At 32.2% G+C, this 19,721-nt stretch overlaps 4 protein-coding genes across 4 annotated transcripts; 3 read left to right on the top strand and 1 right to left on the bottom strand.

Moving 5' to 3' along the window:
• The first annotated feature begins 217 nt into the window (after nt 1-217).
• Nucleotides 218-2,131, top strand: LOC101249517 (uncharacterized). Its single transcript, XM_010314442.4, has 5 exons — nt 218-712; nt 828-942; nt 1,047-1,128; nt 1,288-1,339; nt 1,693-2,131. The coding sequence occupies exons 1-5, from the start codon at nt 329-331 to the stop codon at nt 1,831-1,833; spliced, it is 774 nt and encodes a 257-aa protein (XP_010312744.1). The 5' UTR covers nt 218-328; the 3' UTR covers nt 1,834-2,131.
• LOC101256830 (uncharacterized) lies at nt 2,107-5,595 on the bottom strand. Its single transcript, XM_004250219.5, has 6 exons — nt 4,994-5,595; nt 3,629-3,740; nt 3,373-3,544; nt 3,016-3,206; nt 2,698-2,841; nt 2,107-2,469 (listed from the first exon to the last, which is right to left on the bottom strand). The coding sequence occupies exons 1-5, from the start codon at nt 5,479-5,481 to the stop codon at nt 2,725-2,727; spliced, it is 1,080 nt and encodes a 359-aa protein (XP_004250267.1). The 5' UTR covers nt 5,482-5,595; the 3' UTR covers nt 2,107-2,469; nt 2,698-2,724.
• A 2,791-nt stretch (nt 5,596-8,386) lies between these two features.
• Nucleotides 8,387-12,409, top strand: LOC101256543 (uncharacterized). The gene is made up of 3 exons (XM_004250218.5): nt 8,387-8,736; nt 11,331-11,552; nt 11,861-12,409. The coding sequence occupies exons 1-3, from the start codon at nt 8,539-8,541 to the stop codon at nt 12,080-12,082; spliced, it is 642 nt and encodes a 213-aa protein (XP_004250266.1). The 5' UTR covers nt 8,387-8,538; the 3' UTR covers nt 12,083-12,409.
• Nucleotides 12,410-12,512: 103 nt separating this feature from the next.
• LOC101256241 (rho GDP-dissociation inhibitor 1) lies at nt 12,513-18,008 on the top strand. The gene is made up of 5 exons (XM_004250217.5): nt 12,513-15,293; nt 15,820-15,886; nt 16,761-16,979; nt 17,095-17,219; nt 17,665-18,008. The coding sequence occupies exons 1-5, from the start codon at nt 15,000-15,002 to the stop codon at nt 17,740-17,742; spliced, it is 783 nt and encodes a 260-aa protein (XP_004250265.1). The 5' UTR covers nt 12,513-14,999; the 3' UTR covers nt 17,743-18,008.
• The last annotated feature ends 1,713 nt before the right edge of the window (nt 18,009-19,721 follow it).

Raw genomic sequence — 19,721 nt, 5'->3', positions numbered from 1 at the left:
TTTTAATTTTTCTTAAATTCTAACCCCGCCATTTATTTCAGACACTCTTCCAACTCCCTCATCAGTACAGAAAAAAAGGTGAGTTTTCAAACTTATATTTTACTTGACCTATATAGCTATATTTATTCCCTAGGGCATGATACTATTATAAAATATTCCAATCTTGCAATGGTTGAAACCTTAATGAACATGTTATGCTTTATGCTCTCATATATGTGAAACTCATGTTGTGAAAAAAGTATTATATTGTTACCTTCTCAAAAAAAAAAAGTGTTATAAATATATAGCCAAATTATTTCACATTCATACACATCCAATTTTCTTGAAAATGAGTTCACTAAATATTTTCCCTTCTACCTTGATATCTAATAAAAAATTCCCAATAATTTTCCAAGAAAAGAACTCCCAATTTTCTCTTCATCAAAAAAAGAATTTAAAACTTCATCATGACCAAAAATATGTTTCTAGTTTTATTCAATTAAACCAAGTTTCATCCAAAAGAAATTGCCTATTTTACCCTTTGAAATGTAATAAATCAGATAATTCAGAAAATAATAATCCAGAAGAAGATCCAAAAGCTATTGAAACAGTACAAAAACTTTATAAAGCACTTAAAAATAAAAATCTTATTGAATTGTCTGATATAATTGGAGAAGAATGTAGATGCATTAGCAATGTTGCCTCATCCTTACAAACTTTCTATGGCAAGGAGGTATGTTTAACTCTTTTATCTCGATTTTCGAAGAAATGATCTTTTATGTCGATATACGAAAATCTCATTTATTTAAAAAAAAACTCTTTTTTTTTGTTAATTTTTTTCCTTGAAGCAAGTAATTGATTTCTTCAAATCAATCATAAAACTCCTTGGGAATAACAATTTTGAGTTTGTTTTCAAACCTACTACACATGATGGAACACATGTTGGGGTTGCTTGGGAACTAGGTTAGCCCATTATTCTATACTTTTATTCTTTTAAAATACATATTCAAAATTTATTGAATCGATTAATTTGAATTTTTCGATATTATCATTTATTTTTATTGCAGAATGCGGTGAAACTCACATTCCAATTGTGAAAGGTTTTGGATTCTATCATTGCCATTATTACCAGGGTCGTATGATGATAAGGTAAAGAGGAGGAAAAAAACATGTTCATATCAAGATTTCCTCTATCCTTGTTTTTATAATCAAGAGGATTCGAAACTCAATAGATAATAGAACTATCTACGTAAAATTCGATGAATAATGAATCTATTAATACGAACCAACGATTCCTTCGAATGACAGGAATGTGGAGATGATCATGGAGCCATTCCTTCAAATTGAGCCACTTAGACTGGTGAGTGTTGATTTTCGAGAATCAACCAAATTATTCTTTGATCACAATATGTTCATATATATAGAGAGATTTTTTTAAAAGTATTTTATGTTCGAGAGTCTAACAAATTATTCTTTGATCCCAATCTTTTCACATACCTTCTTATGAAATTTAGTACTTATTATGTAAATTCCAATTGTTTTATTAAAAAAAACAAAAAGATGATGTCCAAATGAACGATCAAAATTAAGAAGTTTGAATCTTAGAAAAAAAAAACGAGGAATACATATATTATAACAAATTATAGATACATGGTCTACATATTTTGCTAGTACTAATATAATATTCTTTGTATTTTTATTTCAATTCACCAGAAAATATCATCCTTCCTTGTGAGAGCAATTCAAAAGATGACTCCAGATATTTTGAAGGGAAAGATGAAAGAGGCTATGAAAATCTCGTTTATGATCCTATCATTTGTATATTTCCTGTACTTGATTAAGAACTTCATGTAATTCACTAGTAATTTTCTTTTTTGATTCATAGCGATCCTGAGTTTCTAGACCCCACTTGTGGAATTATACTGGATATGTTATTGTAGCAATAGCAATTCTGAGTTGCTTCTTGTGTGATGAACTATGAAGATTATCATATAGAAAGAGCAACTCAAAATCAATATGCTATTAAAAAAAACATTAGGAAAGAGACATAATACCGTTGTTTATAATGTCACACCTCTGTAACTAGTCATAGGAGATCATTTCCTTGACAGGTGGCAACGAAAGCAATAAGAAAACAGGAATTTTATATCAACGACGAAAGAGAAATATACTCTCCAATGTATATTGTAGACCTGACATGTACATCTTAATTCCAACGAGTTCGAACAAGCTAAGGATCTGTTAATGTTCCTACTATCCGTATATATCAAGAACGCCAGGATTTTACAAGAACAAAGGAGGCTAGGGAACCTAGATCAAGGCCGTGGCATGATTACAAAAACGACTTGTCGCCATAAGGCCAGGAGCAGATCAACCCAGATTTCTAATTACATATCATGATGTCTAACTATGTTAATAAACTGAACTTACCTAAAAACCAAGATACATCTTCGTGTCATCGAACAATAAAGCAGCTACGACCTGAAATACCTGCAAAAAAAACATGGCTTGAAGTCCAATACAAATGCTTATGTGTATCCAAAAGTAACACATAAAGATACTCGAGTCTATTAGAAATTTACTTGAGGAAGAGAAGTAAAGAGTGGCTCGTGTGCCATAGCTCATATATTGAATGAACGAGAAGAAATTCTGGGGTTGTCCGAGAGTTAATTTATTTGTGCATATGAAATAGTTGATGCAACATGGCTTTTTACCTACCATAATTATATAGACGTATAGTCATTGCTAGACAAAATGACGACCTGCCAGCATCTCGGGTAATTCTGTGGCAGAAACGCTTTCACATTGTAGGAGTTCCTGAAGCTTTGGGTCACACACGATCATCGTAGAATTCACAGGATCCTGCAAGCAGAAATGCAGAAATATATGCTAAAGGTGCAGAGGTATGTGATGATATTGCTTAGAGATATTAAAAACTTGTCGCAAGGTAGAAAACGAGAAAGGAACTAAGAGTAGAGAAAACAAACACATGCTATGTGTATAACCAAAACAAAAGAAGTAGATTATAGTATCTACCTCAAGTTGGTTAAGCTTTATATAATCCCAAATACGTTTCACGGCATCTGTTTGGAGAATCTCCTTTTCTTCACTTTCAAAAAATTTGGCGAGCGCATCAGATATTGTAACAGTGGATGAGACAGGTTGTTCAACCTTAGTAGCCACGGAATCAGCTTCAACCTTCAATCTTTTAGCTTGATCAACTTGTTCTGCAGGGGTTGGACAGGAGAACGTTTTCATTAAAATAGTTATAAACCTTTCAAACAGTAGCTACTTGTCAATTTTTCCCTTCTCTTCATTTTTTATGTACTTTTTGTAAGTGTGAAAATAAGAGATATATTATTAAAAATGGATATCATTTATTAATCGACATACTTGAAGGATCGAGTGCTGTGATATGTTTAGCCAGCAGCTTATTCATCTTGAACATGTCGGTGCAGTCTGTTTCAAAGAGTGCTCGCAGAGCATCGTTGCAGATAATCTTCCGCTTGTTACCAGGATCCTGTAAGTTGTGTTTCCTGATGTACACCCACAGCTGCTTCACAATCTGATCGAGCAAAGAAAGAAGTATATATGATCTATGTTGAAACAGCCAACTACAACTCGGGAACTTTTGAAACGACAATCATACCTCTGTCCTAGGCATTGCGGGTTGACCAACAATAGCCTGAAGTTCAGGTGAAACACCACAGACTTTGTTAAGACCACCTGGTCCACCCCTCCTTTTTGTTCCAGAAGTAGCACTGGAATAAACAGAAACCATATCAAATACAGGAAGCTTTGGATAGTTAAACCACATAAACAATATGCTCAACTCGTATAACTAGGGGGAATACGTTTTCTTAACTGAATCAGATATCAATTATTTTTGAGTTTCAGAAATCGATTAAGAAACAAAATCGGTCTAAAAGCACAGGACACTTAAAACATAACATGCGATGCTTTTCCTCCACATCATTAGGTTCGATGTAAAACACTTCCAATTTAAAATTCCTCAAAATGGTTAATTCTTAAGTAAAAAAAAAAAAACATTTCAAACGCAACCGAAAGAACTATAACTCCCAAACGTTCAAATTCACTTTAGAAAACGAAAAAAAGGTGAAAAACAATATAAAATGGTTACAACTTACAACTACCTACTTAAGAAAGGTAAATGTGACTGTATTATTGATGGATTGAAACAAAACAATTCCCTCAATACAACTTAACTCTATCAATCATGTACGAGTAGTAAAGAAGTATAGAGTACTTTATTGGGTTCCAAAGGGACAAACTAACCATATATAAAGATTCTGGTAATAATACTCATTCATGTTCCATTTGTGCTTTTTTTCTATTTTGATAAGGGAAACCTGCAGCCACTACCCTTTGAGTGCGCACAGGCTTAGCCCCCGTTAGCACAGGGTGAACCCCGCTCATATGCAATAGCTCGCAAACCACATAGAGAGGTAACCCACACTAGGAAAGCCTACTATTGTCTACTCTTGTAAGGTTGTTATTGGCCCAAGTAATAGCCCTAAACTATCGAAGTTGCTACCAATTTTTTCTTGTTAGATAATCGTGGTGTCCGGACTAAATTTAGTGAAAATTTGAACACGTATACGTAAACATGGGAAATGATTAAATAAGAGTTTACACCAAATCAATGCAAAATGAGTTATTACGTGAATTAACGAAGTAAAATAAACTATAAATTTAAAACATGACATGCAGTGTAAACACCCGGTGCGGTGCGGGTAAGTTTTTTCTATTAAATAACGTAATCAAATGACATAAGAGCATAGTATTAATTTAGAAAAAATAAAAAGACTACCCCTTTTTACTCCACCTATATTCGCCCAACTACCGGCACCAACTTTAAATTAGCAAAAAAAAAATTTAAAAAAATATAAACAAATTCTTAAATAGTATTTTCAGTAAAATTCATTTTCATCTGAAAAAGTCAAAAAGACAAACTTATCCTCGCCGAGTTATACTACAAGGAAATACAGCATACCTTTCCTTAGGGGCAGAAGGGACATTTGACGACGCATGTTGAGCTGGAGCAGCAGCGGTTCTCGCCACCACCGGCGCCGGAGCTTGTATCTGCACTTGCGGTTGCCGGTGCTGCTGCTGCTGTGGAGACATCAGTGGAGGTACATGGTGCTGAAAATAGAGCTGCTGTTGCTGGTGCTGGTGATGATGATGTTGTTGTTGAAGGGCAAAATGGGAATAAAACTGCTGTTGAGCTTGAGTGTTAGCAAATTGTGGGTGGTTTAAGAGGGTAAAATGGTCTTTAACCATCAACGGAGGAGAAATAAGCTGCGGTGGCTGTGATCGGAGAAGATTGATCTGATCACTGATAAACTCCGCTTTATGTGAAAGGTCTTGTCCAAGTTTTGCTCCGAGCTGTTGTACGACGCAGTTTAACGATGTAACGGCGTTAGGGTCCGATTGACGGAGCAAATTCTCTACACCTCTAGCTATTTCCTGGTCCGACACCATAGCTTTGCTTTCATACAGTAACGGCGAAGTTAACGGCGTTAATTTTCTCTCTCTGTTCTTCTTCTTTCTCTCTGTTGAAGCTCACTCTTTCTCTCTGTTAATGGCTGTTTCTCTCTCTTATCTGATATATAAGTATTTAATGACGAATATACCCTTGCTTAGTTTAAAAGTTTGTTTACTACTTTTTGCACTTTTTCCATGCTCTCTAATCTCTGAGGGTCCCATTTTTGACCTTTTTTCTTTTCTTTTTTAATTAATTTTGTGTTCAAATCAATTTATACGTATTTTAATTAATTATACGTAATAAGCAATATATTAGATGAACATTTTATTAATATTTATCATGTATTACTTGATCATTCATTAAATTAAAATTGAATTATTGTATTTTTATCATTTTATCGCTACATAATATTGCCTTGAAATACTAAATAAATTTTGAAGATCTTTCTAGGAGGGTAATCATTAGGAACAAAGGGGAAAAAATAATAAAGTTAATTAATTTATAAATCATCAGGTAAAATAGAAAGTGTTCATTTAATATGGGACGAAGAAAATATTTTTTGTATTTTGCTAAATTTAAATATGAATTCTTATGATTTTTAATTTATTTGATTGATTACTAGACAAATTTTATTCATGATGTCTGAATCAAACCTTTTTTATATGTGACTAATTATACTGGATATTTATATTATTGGTATTATTAGAATTTAGTTGAACACCTTCACATAAAATGAAACCACCAATGTGTTAGCATCAAGAAGAAGCAAGGTTATAAAAGTAATTATGTGAAGTGGGGACCTTTGATTTTAAAAGGGGAAAGAGGTAAAAAAAATAATAGTAATAAGTATTTGAGAGGATAAAGATAAAGTGGTGGGCCCAAAAGAGGTTGGGCTAAAATTGGAATTGTCTTGTTTTCCCCAACAGTTTTTGAATTAATTTTTGCTATTTTTGGGTTTTTTTACTTTACTTAAATACCCTTGAGTCCTTGTTACTCTATCATGGAAAAGTGAGGTTATTTTGGGAAATAAGATGAGTTTGCGTGTCACAGCTACATGCCGTTTGATTAGGATTGGGTTTGGCCAACAACTTGATGAAGCTCACAATCTTTGCAATGCAAAACATGATTTTCCATAAACATAGATAATACTTTAACGCATTACCATTAATCTGAACTCTCGAATTCGAGTTTAACATGAAAAAGAGTTAATAAATATTTTGTAAAAAATAAAGTTTAGTGAGGCGTCATTGAATTAATCAAATCTTCAATATAAATATCAAACATCAAGTAAACAAGATTGATAGAAAAACTATGTACGGTCATATTTTAATTCATTCTTTATCCTATAGTTTCTTCTTACTAATCTTTATATCTATTTGATAAATTTAAATTTGACATTACTTTGATAAATAAATATTATAACTAAGTAATCACAAATAACAATTGAACCGTCCAATTTAGGGCCGTTTGGATGAGCTTAATAAAAGCAGTTTTAAAAAAATACTTTTGAAAGTGTTAAAACTTATTTTTAAAATAAGAAGTTATGCGTTTGGATAAAAGTGCTGAAGTTAAAAAAAAAGTTGTTGATGTGTTTGGCAAATAAGTGCTGATAAACAACTTTTTAAATCAAAATGTCTGAAATACCCTTAAAAAGCTGTTAATATAATAAAAGTTAATTAATTTATATTTTACAGCCATAAATAATTATATTTTGCTATCATTGACATATTTCTTTCTCATCACAAATTATTTATAAGAGGAATATAAACTTATTATAGATTTTAAAGATATATAGTTTGAATAGATTAAAGAACGATTTATGATTTTATTTTAGTTTCATCCATAGGTAATAATAATTGTCTATCATTCACATATTTCTTTATTATCACAAATTATTTATAAGAGGAATATAAATTTTTATTTAAGTTATATGTGCAACTTATTTTACATTTTATTAATATATAATTTGAATAGATCACCTGAAAGATTTAAGGTTTATTTTATTTTCATTCATTAGTAATAGTAATTGTTTATCATCCACACGTGAAAAGGAAAAAATAGAAGAAAGAAATGTTAGGATTATGTGGTTAATTTGGAGATTGTATAAAAATATTAAGGGCAAAAAGGTAAAAATGTGGTCAACTTAAAACAGCTTATAAGCTCGGGAAAAAAAACACCCGTGCCCCAACTTTTAACTTTTGGCTTAAAATAAGTTTTTTTTAATTTAAAATAAGTTATTTTGAATATTGTCAAACACCTAAATAAGTCAAAAACCAGTTTTTAAGTCAGTTTGACCAGCTTTTAAGCTGAGCCAAACATGCTCTTATTATCGTTGTATCTCGTATCTATCTATCTATCTAGCAAGCAATTAATTAGATAATCATTTTAGAGGAGTAATCAAATATATATAACACAATAGACACAAGTTAGGAGTTGTTCAATTATCAAAATTACACCAAAAGATGATCACTAATAACATATAAATGTTTTAATTATTTTGGGAAAATGCACAATTATCTCCTATACTATTATTGAAATCTCATCTTAACTAAATCAAAGTCATATTACCTCTGAAATTATTTTCTTTATAATTTTGTGTATCTTTTTATTTACGTGACATTTAAATATTTCACACGTACCTCAATTTTGTGGAGTTACGGAGCATGGCACGTAATACAAAAAGTGCACAGAATTACAAAAAAATAAGCTCAGGAGTAATAGGACCTTAGTTTAGTTAAGGCATATCTCTGGAATTTCAACAATAGTTTGGAGATACTTATGCATTTTCCAATTATTTTTAATATCTTATACTAAAAAAATCATTTTAAAAACATCGAGACCAATTTTAATTAAAATTGAACAAACCCTCCTATAATTATTTATCAATTTGTTCAAATACGTAATTTACGTAAATTTATAAACACTCATATTACTATACTTCTATTTCGAACCAAAACTTAAAATGAGTTTACCCCTAACTTAAGTGCACACCAAAGACGACTTTTTTGGGCCATTTGCCCAATTTGACAAGTCCAAACCAAAACCCAAAATCTATGGCTATGGCGCAGGTGCTGAGCCTACAAGTTTCAACCCCATCACCACCGCACCACCACCGCGCCACCTCATCTTTGACCCGGCCGGCGCTGCTAACTGCTCCGTCCTCCACCGCCGACAAGAGTTTCCGTTCCTTACAACACAAACTCCAGAGCAATGGCAGATTTTCTTGCCTCTTCTCTGATAATCGCAAACAGGTAGTACAAAGTTTTAAGTTTTTGAAAATTCCCAATTTGATGGTTTTTTTGCTTTCCCTTAGAGAGAAATGAATTGGGTGTGTTTTGGATTATCAAGAAAAATGTCTGTAAAAAGTGTACTAAATTAGTGAAAGGAGCTTTATGTTTTGCGTTTGTTATCATTCCTGCTGGTTAAAAAGAGTGTTTGTACTTGTGGGTTGTGTATAAGATGTGATAAAGTTATCAACTTGGATATTGTTTTTTGCTAACTCCAATAAAGGAATAAGGAAGAAAATGTTTGTACTTGTGTGAGTGAACAAATTGTTTTCAATAGTTCTTGGTGTGAGCTTGGGCTATAAGGAGAGTTTGTATGGGTTCGTAAACAATTACATGATATTCTCGTAGCGGAAATGAAAAAACACTTGGTGATTTTTCGATTTGTCCTCCTAGCCTTGGAGGACAGTGTTACTTGGTACTTGTTGCTGGTGGGAGGTGACATATATCCCGTGAAATAATTAGTTGAGTTGTGTGAAAGCTTGAACAGACACCGCGGTTATCAAAAGAAAGAAAAATTCATGATGTTCTACTTGAGTGCTTGTTCATACCATGGTGTCCTAAAGACTGTAGGTAGAAGTTCTAGCACGTTACAGTTACATGAGTGTTGCATCCTATCAAGAGAATCTCTATCATATTGCATACTATTCTGAAACTCCTAAACGATTTCATTGACCCAAAAGAGTTTACCACAAGTTAAATGTATGTGATGTTTTAAATTTGTGGAACAAGGTTCTCCACTTGATTTTGTGCCTGATATATTGAAGGACAACAAATTCTGCTTTCTCTGTCTTTGTATCTCTCAGGCCGAGCACACATCCTGTCAAGAATAAAGAAAAAGAAAACAAAATGCTTCTGGTCTTTCCTGAGCCTGTTCTCGGTCATTTTAGCCTGGCTTCTGCTATTGCCATCATCCTCAAAGAAGAGTTACCACCACTTTCTGTGGTTGCTCTATGATATTGATTCCGTTGTTTCTTTTTAGGATGTTTGGCTTTTTTTACTGGCCAAAATAGGTTCCCATTCCTTCTCTATTTCCTGCCTCTTGGGACTGGAGTAGCATGGTAAGAAGGCACTCAATAAGCAAAATGACAAAGCTGTTGAATTGTGTTAGTTTATCTATTAGATGTAGTAGTCATGTACCAAATGGAAAACCAGAATATGACATTCTGAAAGATCATCGATTTCAGATGCTTCTTATATCCTGACCTGAAGTTCTTTGCATCCTACAATTTATTTGTGCCTTAGATTCTTGGCTATACATGGAGTTAAGGTTATTGGAAGATCTCATTATCTTGAATCTCCTTTCTATGTTGTATTCTTATTAGTCTGACTAGTAAAGAGGAGTTTAGAACACTCTCCCTGCAGACACAAAAGTATATTTTCTTCTAAATATAAAAAGAAGAGTTCAGAACATTTCATAATCTTCTTCTTCCGTGTGTCAATAGCTCAGGAAACATGGATTTATTAAATAAAATTTGAAATAAAAGATAGCTTTTAGAACAATCAATTGTGTGGAAGTAGTGAGGGGCTGAGGGTAGACATTGTGGCTTTATCCATATCCAGCTATTTGCTCTGTGGTATTCATACGTTTCCATTCAGCACTGGTGGGTTTGATGCAGGATAAGGGTGAGAATTTCTAAACTATAATTGCAAGAGGAAGTTTCAAAGTTATTGCTGATCATTAGCACTCATATAGGCTGTGAAACGGTTCAGAAAGGTATGCTTTTGTAGTTGTTGGATGGATAGTTGTCTGATGGGAGAAAGATAGAACTTAGAAGAGAGTTATTCTCACTATTCTCAGTTCTTCGCCTAGTTCACTATAACCAGAAACTGTTGTTGTTCTCTCGCTTGATTTGGGGCTTCCAAGAGAGAGATAAAAAAGTCAGAAATGCCACTAAGAATTCATTCTCACTAATTTTTTCTGATGAAGGCTCCATAAATGCAAAGAGCAGATTGTTTGATCGATATGAGTTAGCTTTTATGAAGATTGCTCCACATTGGCACTGTTATGTACATAAGTTTCACTCCATAGATTTCACTTGAAATGAACCAGAGACTGGGTTTGTGATAACCCTTAGAAAAGGAGTGTACAACTTCAATTGTGTGTTTCGCCTTTAGGATTATATTCACAAGGTTTCTTCAGCCATACTTAACTTTATAGACTCAAAGTACCTATCTGCATTTCTAGGTCATGCGCCTTCAGACTCGGGCATTATCTCACTTGGATTATGTACCTTTGTAATAACTTTTTGACTTAACAAACAGAAATTAATGAGCTTAGTAATTCCAATTTGCAACATCTTGGTGTAGACACGAGCTACACAGAAGTTTTCTTCGAATTGATGTTTCTAGCAATCAGAGGAAATAGAATTCTAGTTTAGCCATATTTGGGAACAAGTCAAGGCTTCTAGATTTAGCAGTAATTTCACATGCTTGCAAAATTTGAACAAGGCGACTCTACGTGAAACATATGAAGTGGAAGTTCCCTATTCTATTTTATGTTTTATCTTATTCAGTCAGGTCTATTTACCTATCTGTGTTGTGCTGTTTCATATAAACAGGACGAGGCTAGAAAAGCTCTAGAAAGTGCTTTGGGAGGAAAGAAAACTGAGTTTGAGAAATGGGATAAAGAAATTAAACGAAGGGAGGAAGCAGGTGGAGGAGACAATTCAGGCGGAGGCGGTTGGTTTAATTGGCGTAGATGGTTTGGTGGCTCGGAGGATGGCCATTTTTGGCAGGAAGCCCAACAAGCAACCCTTGCTATCTTGGGTATTATTGTCATGGTGAGCAATTATATAAGATTCTTTATACTCCCTCTAGGCTATTTTACGTAACACACTTTCCTTCTTAGTCTCTTCCTAACAAAATGATATGTTCCAATTATATCCTAACCACATAAACATCACGGGATGTTTGAGACAACAAACTTCAAATATTTTTCCGTTTTACTGAAACTCTGTGCTCAGCCAAACACCTTCATAGAAACAGAAGGATAGGAGTTTCTTTGGTACTTATAAGATTTCAACTTATAATATTATTCCGCACTTCTACTTGTCTCTTATTCATCAATACACCGTGTTTGAATTTGCAGTACTTGATAGTTACAAAAGGAGATGTGATGCTTGCTGTGATATTCAACCCTCTGCTGTTCACTCTACGCGGAGTAAGGAATGGGTTTACCTTTGTAACATCACAAATTATGAGAAAAGTATATCCTGCTAGCCAAGACAGCTTTGGTACCATATCTCCGGAAGAAGTTCCTTCTCGTGTTTCTGCCAAAGAGACGGTAGCAAGAAAATGGGGAAGCGATTAATCACTCGTTCACTAGCAAGTACTTTTCTTCTCCTTGTGTTCTGATATTTTTAGTGCTTTTTGTTAGCTTGTTTTTTTTTCATTCAGTGTGGGGAGGAAAAAAGGGTGCTTCTACGAAAGTATAGTCATCGGTGGCTAATACCTTCTCGAGACTATTAAACCTGAAATCCACTTTCCATCACTCTTTTTAGGTTGGCGAAATATAGAAAATTGTTTCATCAGCTACATGTTAATTTCATCTTTAACATTTGAAATGGGAATATACACAATTTTGTAATATATTGAGTTACTAGTAATTGTGGCGTAATCTCATGTATTGTTCTTCCAATTTATGCTATTAAGGGCACCGATTGCTTTATCTCTTAAAGAGATGGTACTTACGATGGTATTTGAACGTAAAACTTGTTTGAAATTGAGACATAATTATCGTTATTTATATTTGCGATACGTAGAAGAGCCCTAATTTGTATTGGTTCATGGTAATAATGATTGTCCCCATTAATGACAACATTATAATTTTAATTTGTCATGTCTAGCAAGTACTTCTTTGACCACCAACAACATAATTCACCATCATTAGCCATAATGAAAAGCAAAATAAAGTCTTTCGATTTTTATCATCGTTTATTATAATCTTGAAATTATAATCAAAATAGAATTTTGCGACTCTTTCAAACGATATGATTTAAATTAGTCGAGTCTTAATATACATATTAAACAACATAATCAATATAAATTATAATTATCGCGTAAGTGGAGTTTGAAGAGGTAAAGTATTGAAAGATTTTATTCTTATTTTATCTAAGATGTAAAAGCTATATTCGATAAACTCTCAAGTCTCAACTTTCTTTTCTAATTGAGGAAATAGAAGAAGTAAAGAAGAAATCAGAAAGGTTTCCACAATATTCCTTAATTATGTTAACGTGAATTATTATGAATCATAATTAATATTCCTCAATGACTTCAACTAATCATGCTAATTATCATAATTATAAATAAATCGATGGGAATATACCAGAAAATCATGATAACACGTATAGAAATAATTCTAAATCCCCATTAATTTATTCAATCACGTAAAGTAATTACTCATCCTTATCTTCTTATATTATTCTCAAGATTATTATTATTGATGTAAGTTACAAAAAATTATTATCTACCCTACTAATTATTTCATAATACTATTTTCGAACATTTATCCAGTACCAAGCTCAAAAATATTTATTTTTTAGTGAAACAATAATATAGTCAAAGAAATTGTTCAATAAATTATTTCACTTGAATTATCCATTAAAGTATATGAATCAATATACTCTAATATTAAAAACGAAACACATTTATAATTTCTTAAACTTCTCAATAAATTTCATTTTAAATACTTAAATTACATCCTATTTCAATTGAGCATCTGAACCGTATTCCTATTTGAATTTTCTGCTTAAATATTAAAAAAGATTATATGTATATTTTCAATTGCGCATTATTTAAAATACATATTAACACCGATAAATAGTAAAACCTTGTACATGTTCTAATTGAGCTAATGTATACATTTCATTATATCAAATTATGAAATTCCCAAAAAAAAAAAAACGTATTTGCAATAGTCATGCAATAACAACAACAAAAATAAATAGTAATAACAACAATAATTAATAATAAATAACTGTTTGTTTAGATAAAATCCTAATTTTCTCTTGATGTATATGTCTGTGTCAATAATAAATTCTCTGAAGTTATTTATGTTAGAGAATTAATAAATGACCATAGTCATAACTCATAAATATTAAAAATGTACAATCTTTTGACAATAACATTTTATTACATTCAATTCACTTTATATTTTTCCAAGACAAATATAAAAAAGTTATTACTTTCAATTAAATTAATAAAATATACATATTAATTACATTGCATTTTTAAATAAATTTTATATCACGTAAATTTAAATTAATCGAGACTCGATACGAATACCGTAGAAGAGATGCACGTAGTCCTCAAGTAAGGAATAATTGTCCAATGAGAGAAGAAGTCCAAAAATTAGTTAAAATTCCTCTCTTACACCCAATCTTAAGCTGTCTCCTAAGTGACCTTCACGATCTCTCCACCATTTTTATAATTATATCTTTATATTATACCAAAAAATAAAATTTAATAATTATTACTCTTCTCTTAGTTTATAATTTAATAACATAGCTCTTTTCTTTTTCGATGACGGTAAATGTATCTTCATCTTAAAATTAACTTCAGAAGATAAAAATATTATTTATAAAAAACTTTCAATTCTAATAAGGAATATTAAATCAGCTAGCATGATAATACAGAAGTAAAGAAGACTAAACAATACTGATAAGGAAAATATAACATAAATATCAAAGTGAGTCTCACGTGACATGTTTAATATTATTAGATAAAATATATACTTTATTTTTTAAAATTTCATGTCAAATCAAAACGAGAAAAATAAATTGAAAACGAGACTATATTATTACTCATATTTTTTAATTTCTTATTCTCACAATATTTGGATCACCACAAGACCATTTCCATTTTGTACCTTAAAAAAACCAAATCCCTCCTTATTTTTCTCACTTTTTTTTCTTGGCGTCTTTTTTCTTCTTACCATTGTAGTAAACAACACTTTTGACCATTTTCTCACAACCCAAACATATTTTTAAAAAAAAAATCATTTTTTTTTCAACAATGATCCAAAAAAAAATCTTGTTTTTTTTTTTTTATAAAGGGGGTTTCTTTTTTAGCCTTTCTTCAATGTTGTTGTTTTTTCTTTTTGGGTTTTTCTAGTTCTGTTCTTTTCTTGTTATAAGTTAGAAAAAAACTAGTAAAAAAAGCCCTTTTCTTTATATTCATTTTTGTGTTTTGTTTGGCCAAGAATACTTTGTTCTTTGTTGTTGTTGTTAATGTCCTTGGCTGTTAGAGTTGGTGAAAACAGCAAGAAGATGGGGTTTGATGATAATAAGGTAGAAGGTAAAGAAGGGTCAGCAACAATTTGTGAGGGTAATAAGGGAATTGTGGCTGATTTTGACCCTGAGATTGAGAATGGTGGTGGTACTGATGAGGGTAATAGGGTTAATAGGCAAATGAGTGAAAGTTCTATTTATACTACTGATCATGAAGAGGATGATGATGAAGCTAATCACAAGATTGAGTTAGGTCCTCAATGTACACTCAAAGAAACATTTGAAAAGGATAAGGTGTGTCTTGAGTTCTTTTGTTTTTAATATTTCTTGAATTTTGAGCCATGTTGGTTAACAGAGGAAGCGTGGATATCAGATATAGGATAAGAAATTAAGATTCCCTTTTTTTGTTTTCTTGAAATATAAAAAAGATTGCATTTTTAGAGTCGTTTTAGTTAGGGAGCGCTTTAGATGTCCTGTGGATAATTGACATTTTCTCCCCTTTTAGTTATCTTGAAAGATAAAAAAGATTGCATCTTTAGACTCGTCTTAGTTAGGGAATGCTTTACATCGTCTTGGGACTTTCGATGTGAATTTTGATTTAGTTGGGCCACAATGCGGATAAACATTTCACCGTTTCTGTTTTCTTGAAAGATAAAAAGATTGCATCTTTGTTCCTTCTTAAATGTTTCTTTGAATGTTCTGTTTGTTTTTATTCTTCACTTTTGAGTTTCTTGAAATGAAAAGAGAAATGTTGTTATTATTTCTTTTTAATGTTTATTTTGTGTTGTTTATTTTGATTTGATTCAATGTTTGCTTTTAGGATGATGAGAGTTTGAGAAGGTGGAAGGAGCAGCTCCTTGGAAGTGTGGATATCAATGCTGTTGGAGGTAAATATTGTTTTTGATTTAAGATTTACTCCTTTTAACATTCTTGAATTTCTGATTTTTGGTTTTTGAGGAAAGATTGAAAAAATTGGCAGCCCGTAGAGGGGAGGACCGCGCCCCAAGGGGTGTGATGTAAGAGGCTGATTTCACAGTTCGCATCTGTTACCTATAGGTCAAACGGAGACAACTTTACTGTTGCTCCATTGTTTCCTTTCTTTTTGAGAAAAGAGTAATATGCATATACTCCCTCCCTACTAAAATACTTATCGCTTTTTGCTTCTTGAAATTCAAATTATATGAACTTTGACCAACATTACGAGAGATATCTTTAGATATGAGAAGAATTGCAACTTACAATAGTATACTTTTCGAATATCTAAATTTTAGGTTTTAAAATATTGAATTAGTTCAATTCAGTTTAGTATGAAGATTAATCAAGCTGACTCGTGAGAAGGCAAAACTTGATAATTATTTTTGGGATGGAAGGGGTACAATGTCCTCTTTACTTCTATATTTTGTTTTCATATTGATTTCATGTTCATTACTTGAGTAGAAGGCCTTTCGTAAATAACCTCTCTACCTCCACGAGGTAGTGGTAAGGTCAGTGTAGTTGTTGTTGGTGGTGAGTGAACAGTTCCTTCCATGTTACTTTCATTTTCAAGATATGTTATGGTGAGGAACTCCAAAAATCTCTATACTCGATTTTCCTCTATTCGTGTAGGCTATTCTGTTTACTTTGACACTATGAAACTTATCAGTAGGACTTTGTGGTTGATATAATCTTAATGAGCCTTTAGACACATACTAGAAGCATTTGTGTTTCTGCGGACTGCGCTGGTATAAAACTTGACACTTCCGTGACTGCTGAATAATGTAGAATCCCTGGATCCAGAAGTGAAGATCTTGAGCCTTGCAATTAAGTCGCCCGGTAGATCTGATATTGTTCTCCCTATCCCCGAGGACGGAAATCCCAAGAGTCCATGGTTTGTCCTGAAAGAAGGGAGCAAATACAGCCTAAAATTTACGTTCCAGGTCAACAATAATATAGTAACAGGTCTTAAATACACGAATGCAGTTTGGAAAACCGCTATCAAAGGTACTATGTTATCCCTTCACATTTCCACCTCTGTATGAATGTCATTTTTAGGCCTATGTAGTTTATTCTTGATGTTTTTAGTTAACGTTTTCCCTTTTCACGAATGTTGTTTCAGTTGACAGCACAAAAGAGATGATTGGGGCGTTCAGTCCTCAACTGGAGCCGTATACTCACGAAATGCCAGAAGAAACCACCCCTTCTGGCATTTTCGCAAGAGGATCTTACTCGGCAAGGACAAAGGTGATTTTTCTATCTCATTAATGCTCTTAACATATTCCATATCTACCGTTAGTCTAGTCTTGTGTGTGGCTTAGTTACGAGTGAATCTGCAAGCTTATCTCATGCATTTAATTTGGCGAACGTTACTGTCTTCAATCTGGTAGACCGATAGTGAGGTTGCAGTTCTCTGCAGATGGTCCCTTTATCTTTTACATGGGACCTCTTTTTGTTTTCGACTAGTTTTTAAGTCTTGTATTAAAGGACCACCTAAAATTCTATCGGATTTGTGAGGTGAAATCAGCCAATGATGCTTGTGTCATGATAGGCTGCCTACTTCGATACCTCTTCAGGGTGTGTCCCTTGAGTGAATGCAGGATGCTTCGTACATCAGACGACTTAAACTTTTTGGTCCTACTAGGTAAGACACAACTAAAGTCATTTTTCTTGTTGTTTGCTTCCGCTGCAGTTTCTTGATGACGATAACAAATGCTATTTGGAGATCAACTATACATTCGAAATCAAGAGAGAGTGGCAGGAAAAATGAACAACAACACCATGGACATGAATCGGAATCCCCTGTGCTATACTTGTTTTCGTTCTTCGTAACTATCTCAACTTTTTTTGTTACCTGCTAGTTTTTCAGAAGAGAAAAAAAGAGGGTGCATTAGAGAGAAAACAACCTGCTGCAATTGATTATATGATCAAAAGCTCTCTCCTTTTTGCCTCTCTCTCTATCAAGTTTCATGTGCATAAGTGTGCTTTTTGAATGTTGTAAAACTGTGAAGAAATCTAGATATTTTGTTCATCAAATTTTGATCTTTTTTTTTTCCCATTTATTTTGAGAAAGATTAGGTGCATTCCTCATTGATACTGGTGTTGCATGAGCTCGACTAGCCTAAAAGGGCGCGGTCAGGTCCAAGACGAGCAAGACAGTCATATATATATTTTTCCTTTACATTTCCTCATTATCATATTGCATTCTTTTTACTTACCTTTCAACTAAAGTTTGTCAAAGTTTTGTTCTTTAGCTACTTTTCTCCCTTGACTTTAGTTACTTTGTTATGTTCTTTTGACATTCATGCATTGGCATGATTGTTCATGATTTTTCTTGGTAAGAAGAACCTATAAAAGATTGAAACTTTTATGGTTAAGTTTGGTTCTTATATTTTACTTTTGTTGAGATTTGCCTCATGTAAATGTATGGTATACCTAAAATACATACCATGTGGGAAGATGCTATAAAAAGATGTGGATTAAGCTTGCGTTGGACCATAGAAGGATTTGAGTTTTTGAAGTTGTGTTTCGATATGTATTTTACTTGGCAAACGTTTGAATTTTTTTGTGAGAGTTAGTCCCACACGTCCAATGGAACTTAAAAGTTTTGAAGGTTCAATTATTTCATTATTAAACAAATATTTGAAGATAAAATTTTTAAAATATAATCTAAAATCTATGGTTAAACATTAGCTAAGAATTTAGCTTCTCGGGCTTTGCTCTAGTAATAAGAGCGCAACATGTAATATATGAGATAGACTCACGTCATAAGTTTGAACCATATTTAAGCAAAGAAGTATAGAAGGATGAATTCATTATCCACCGAGTTCTGCATAGTGTGTTGACCCTCAAGTAAAATACAGAAGCCCTTTTTATGAAATGATCAAAAGTCATAACTTTTGCCCTATAGTTTTATTTGATCAGATGAATTAATTAAAATAGTTATTTACTATATCGATTAAATTAAAAATAGTCAATAGTTGTGTGTATATATATATATAAAGGTATATAATTAATGTATAATTTGCATATAACGATAAGGAAAAGTAAATAGTTAATCTTATTCTAGTGAAGATACTTTTAAAATATGTAATAAATCCTGGAAAATCTCAAAAAATATTGGTGGTGGGGGTTGACAAAGTATTATTTCCTGGAAATATCAAGCAATTTGGTGATTTTATATTTTGTAATACACAAACTTTGACTTGAAGTGACATGTGAGAGTTGTGGATTAATAGTCTGTGGAATTTATTTTGAGGTCTGATTAATTTAAATTTTTATAAAAAAGTTTAATCTTGATAATTTTTTGTATATATAAAATTTGGATCTGAAAGCTTTTAATTAAAATGTAGAAGTATACTTCAAAATTCTAGTCAACCTATATATTTCCATTTTTACCATTCTTATTTGATGGAGATAATGTTATTTAGATAAGTTTATTAAAATGATTTAAAACAATTCCTTTACAAAGAAGCATTCCAAGTTTGAATGTTGACTTGAAGATATAATTAGCATATTCAAAACTGGCTGGTTATTAAAATAATAAAAAAAATTATTAATCCACTATTGTCATGAATTCATTATCAAATTTGAACTAATTATTCTTTAATTACTACTAGAAATATTTATCAATCACTAATTATGAAAAATAAAACTTCAAATATTCATAGTATACTAGAGCAAATTTGATGATCGAGATGTAACTTGTTCCCTTTTTTCTTCAAATTCCTTTTCTAATATAAATCTTGA

The sequence above is a fragment of the Solanum lycopersicum genome, chromosome 11, assembly GCF_036512215.1.
Source record: "Solanum lycopersicum chromosome 11, SLM_r2.1".
In the NCBI taxonomy this organism is placed as follows: Eukaryota; Viridiplantae; Streptophyta; class Magnoliopsida; order Solanales; family Solanaceae; genus Solanum; species Solanum lycopersicum.
The sequence above is the reverse complement of the archived record's forward strand: the minus strand, read 5'-3'. Positions and strand labels throughout refer to the sequence as shown.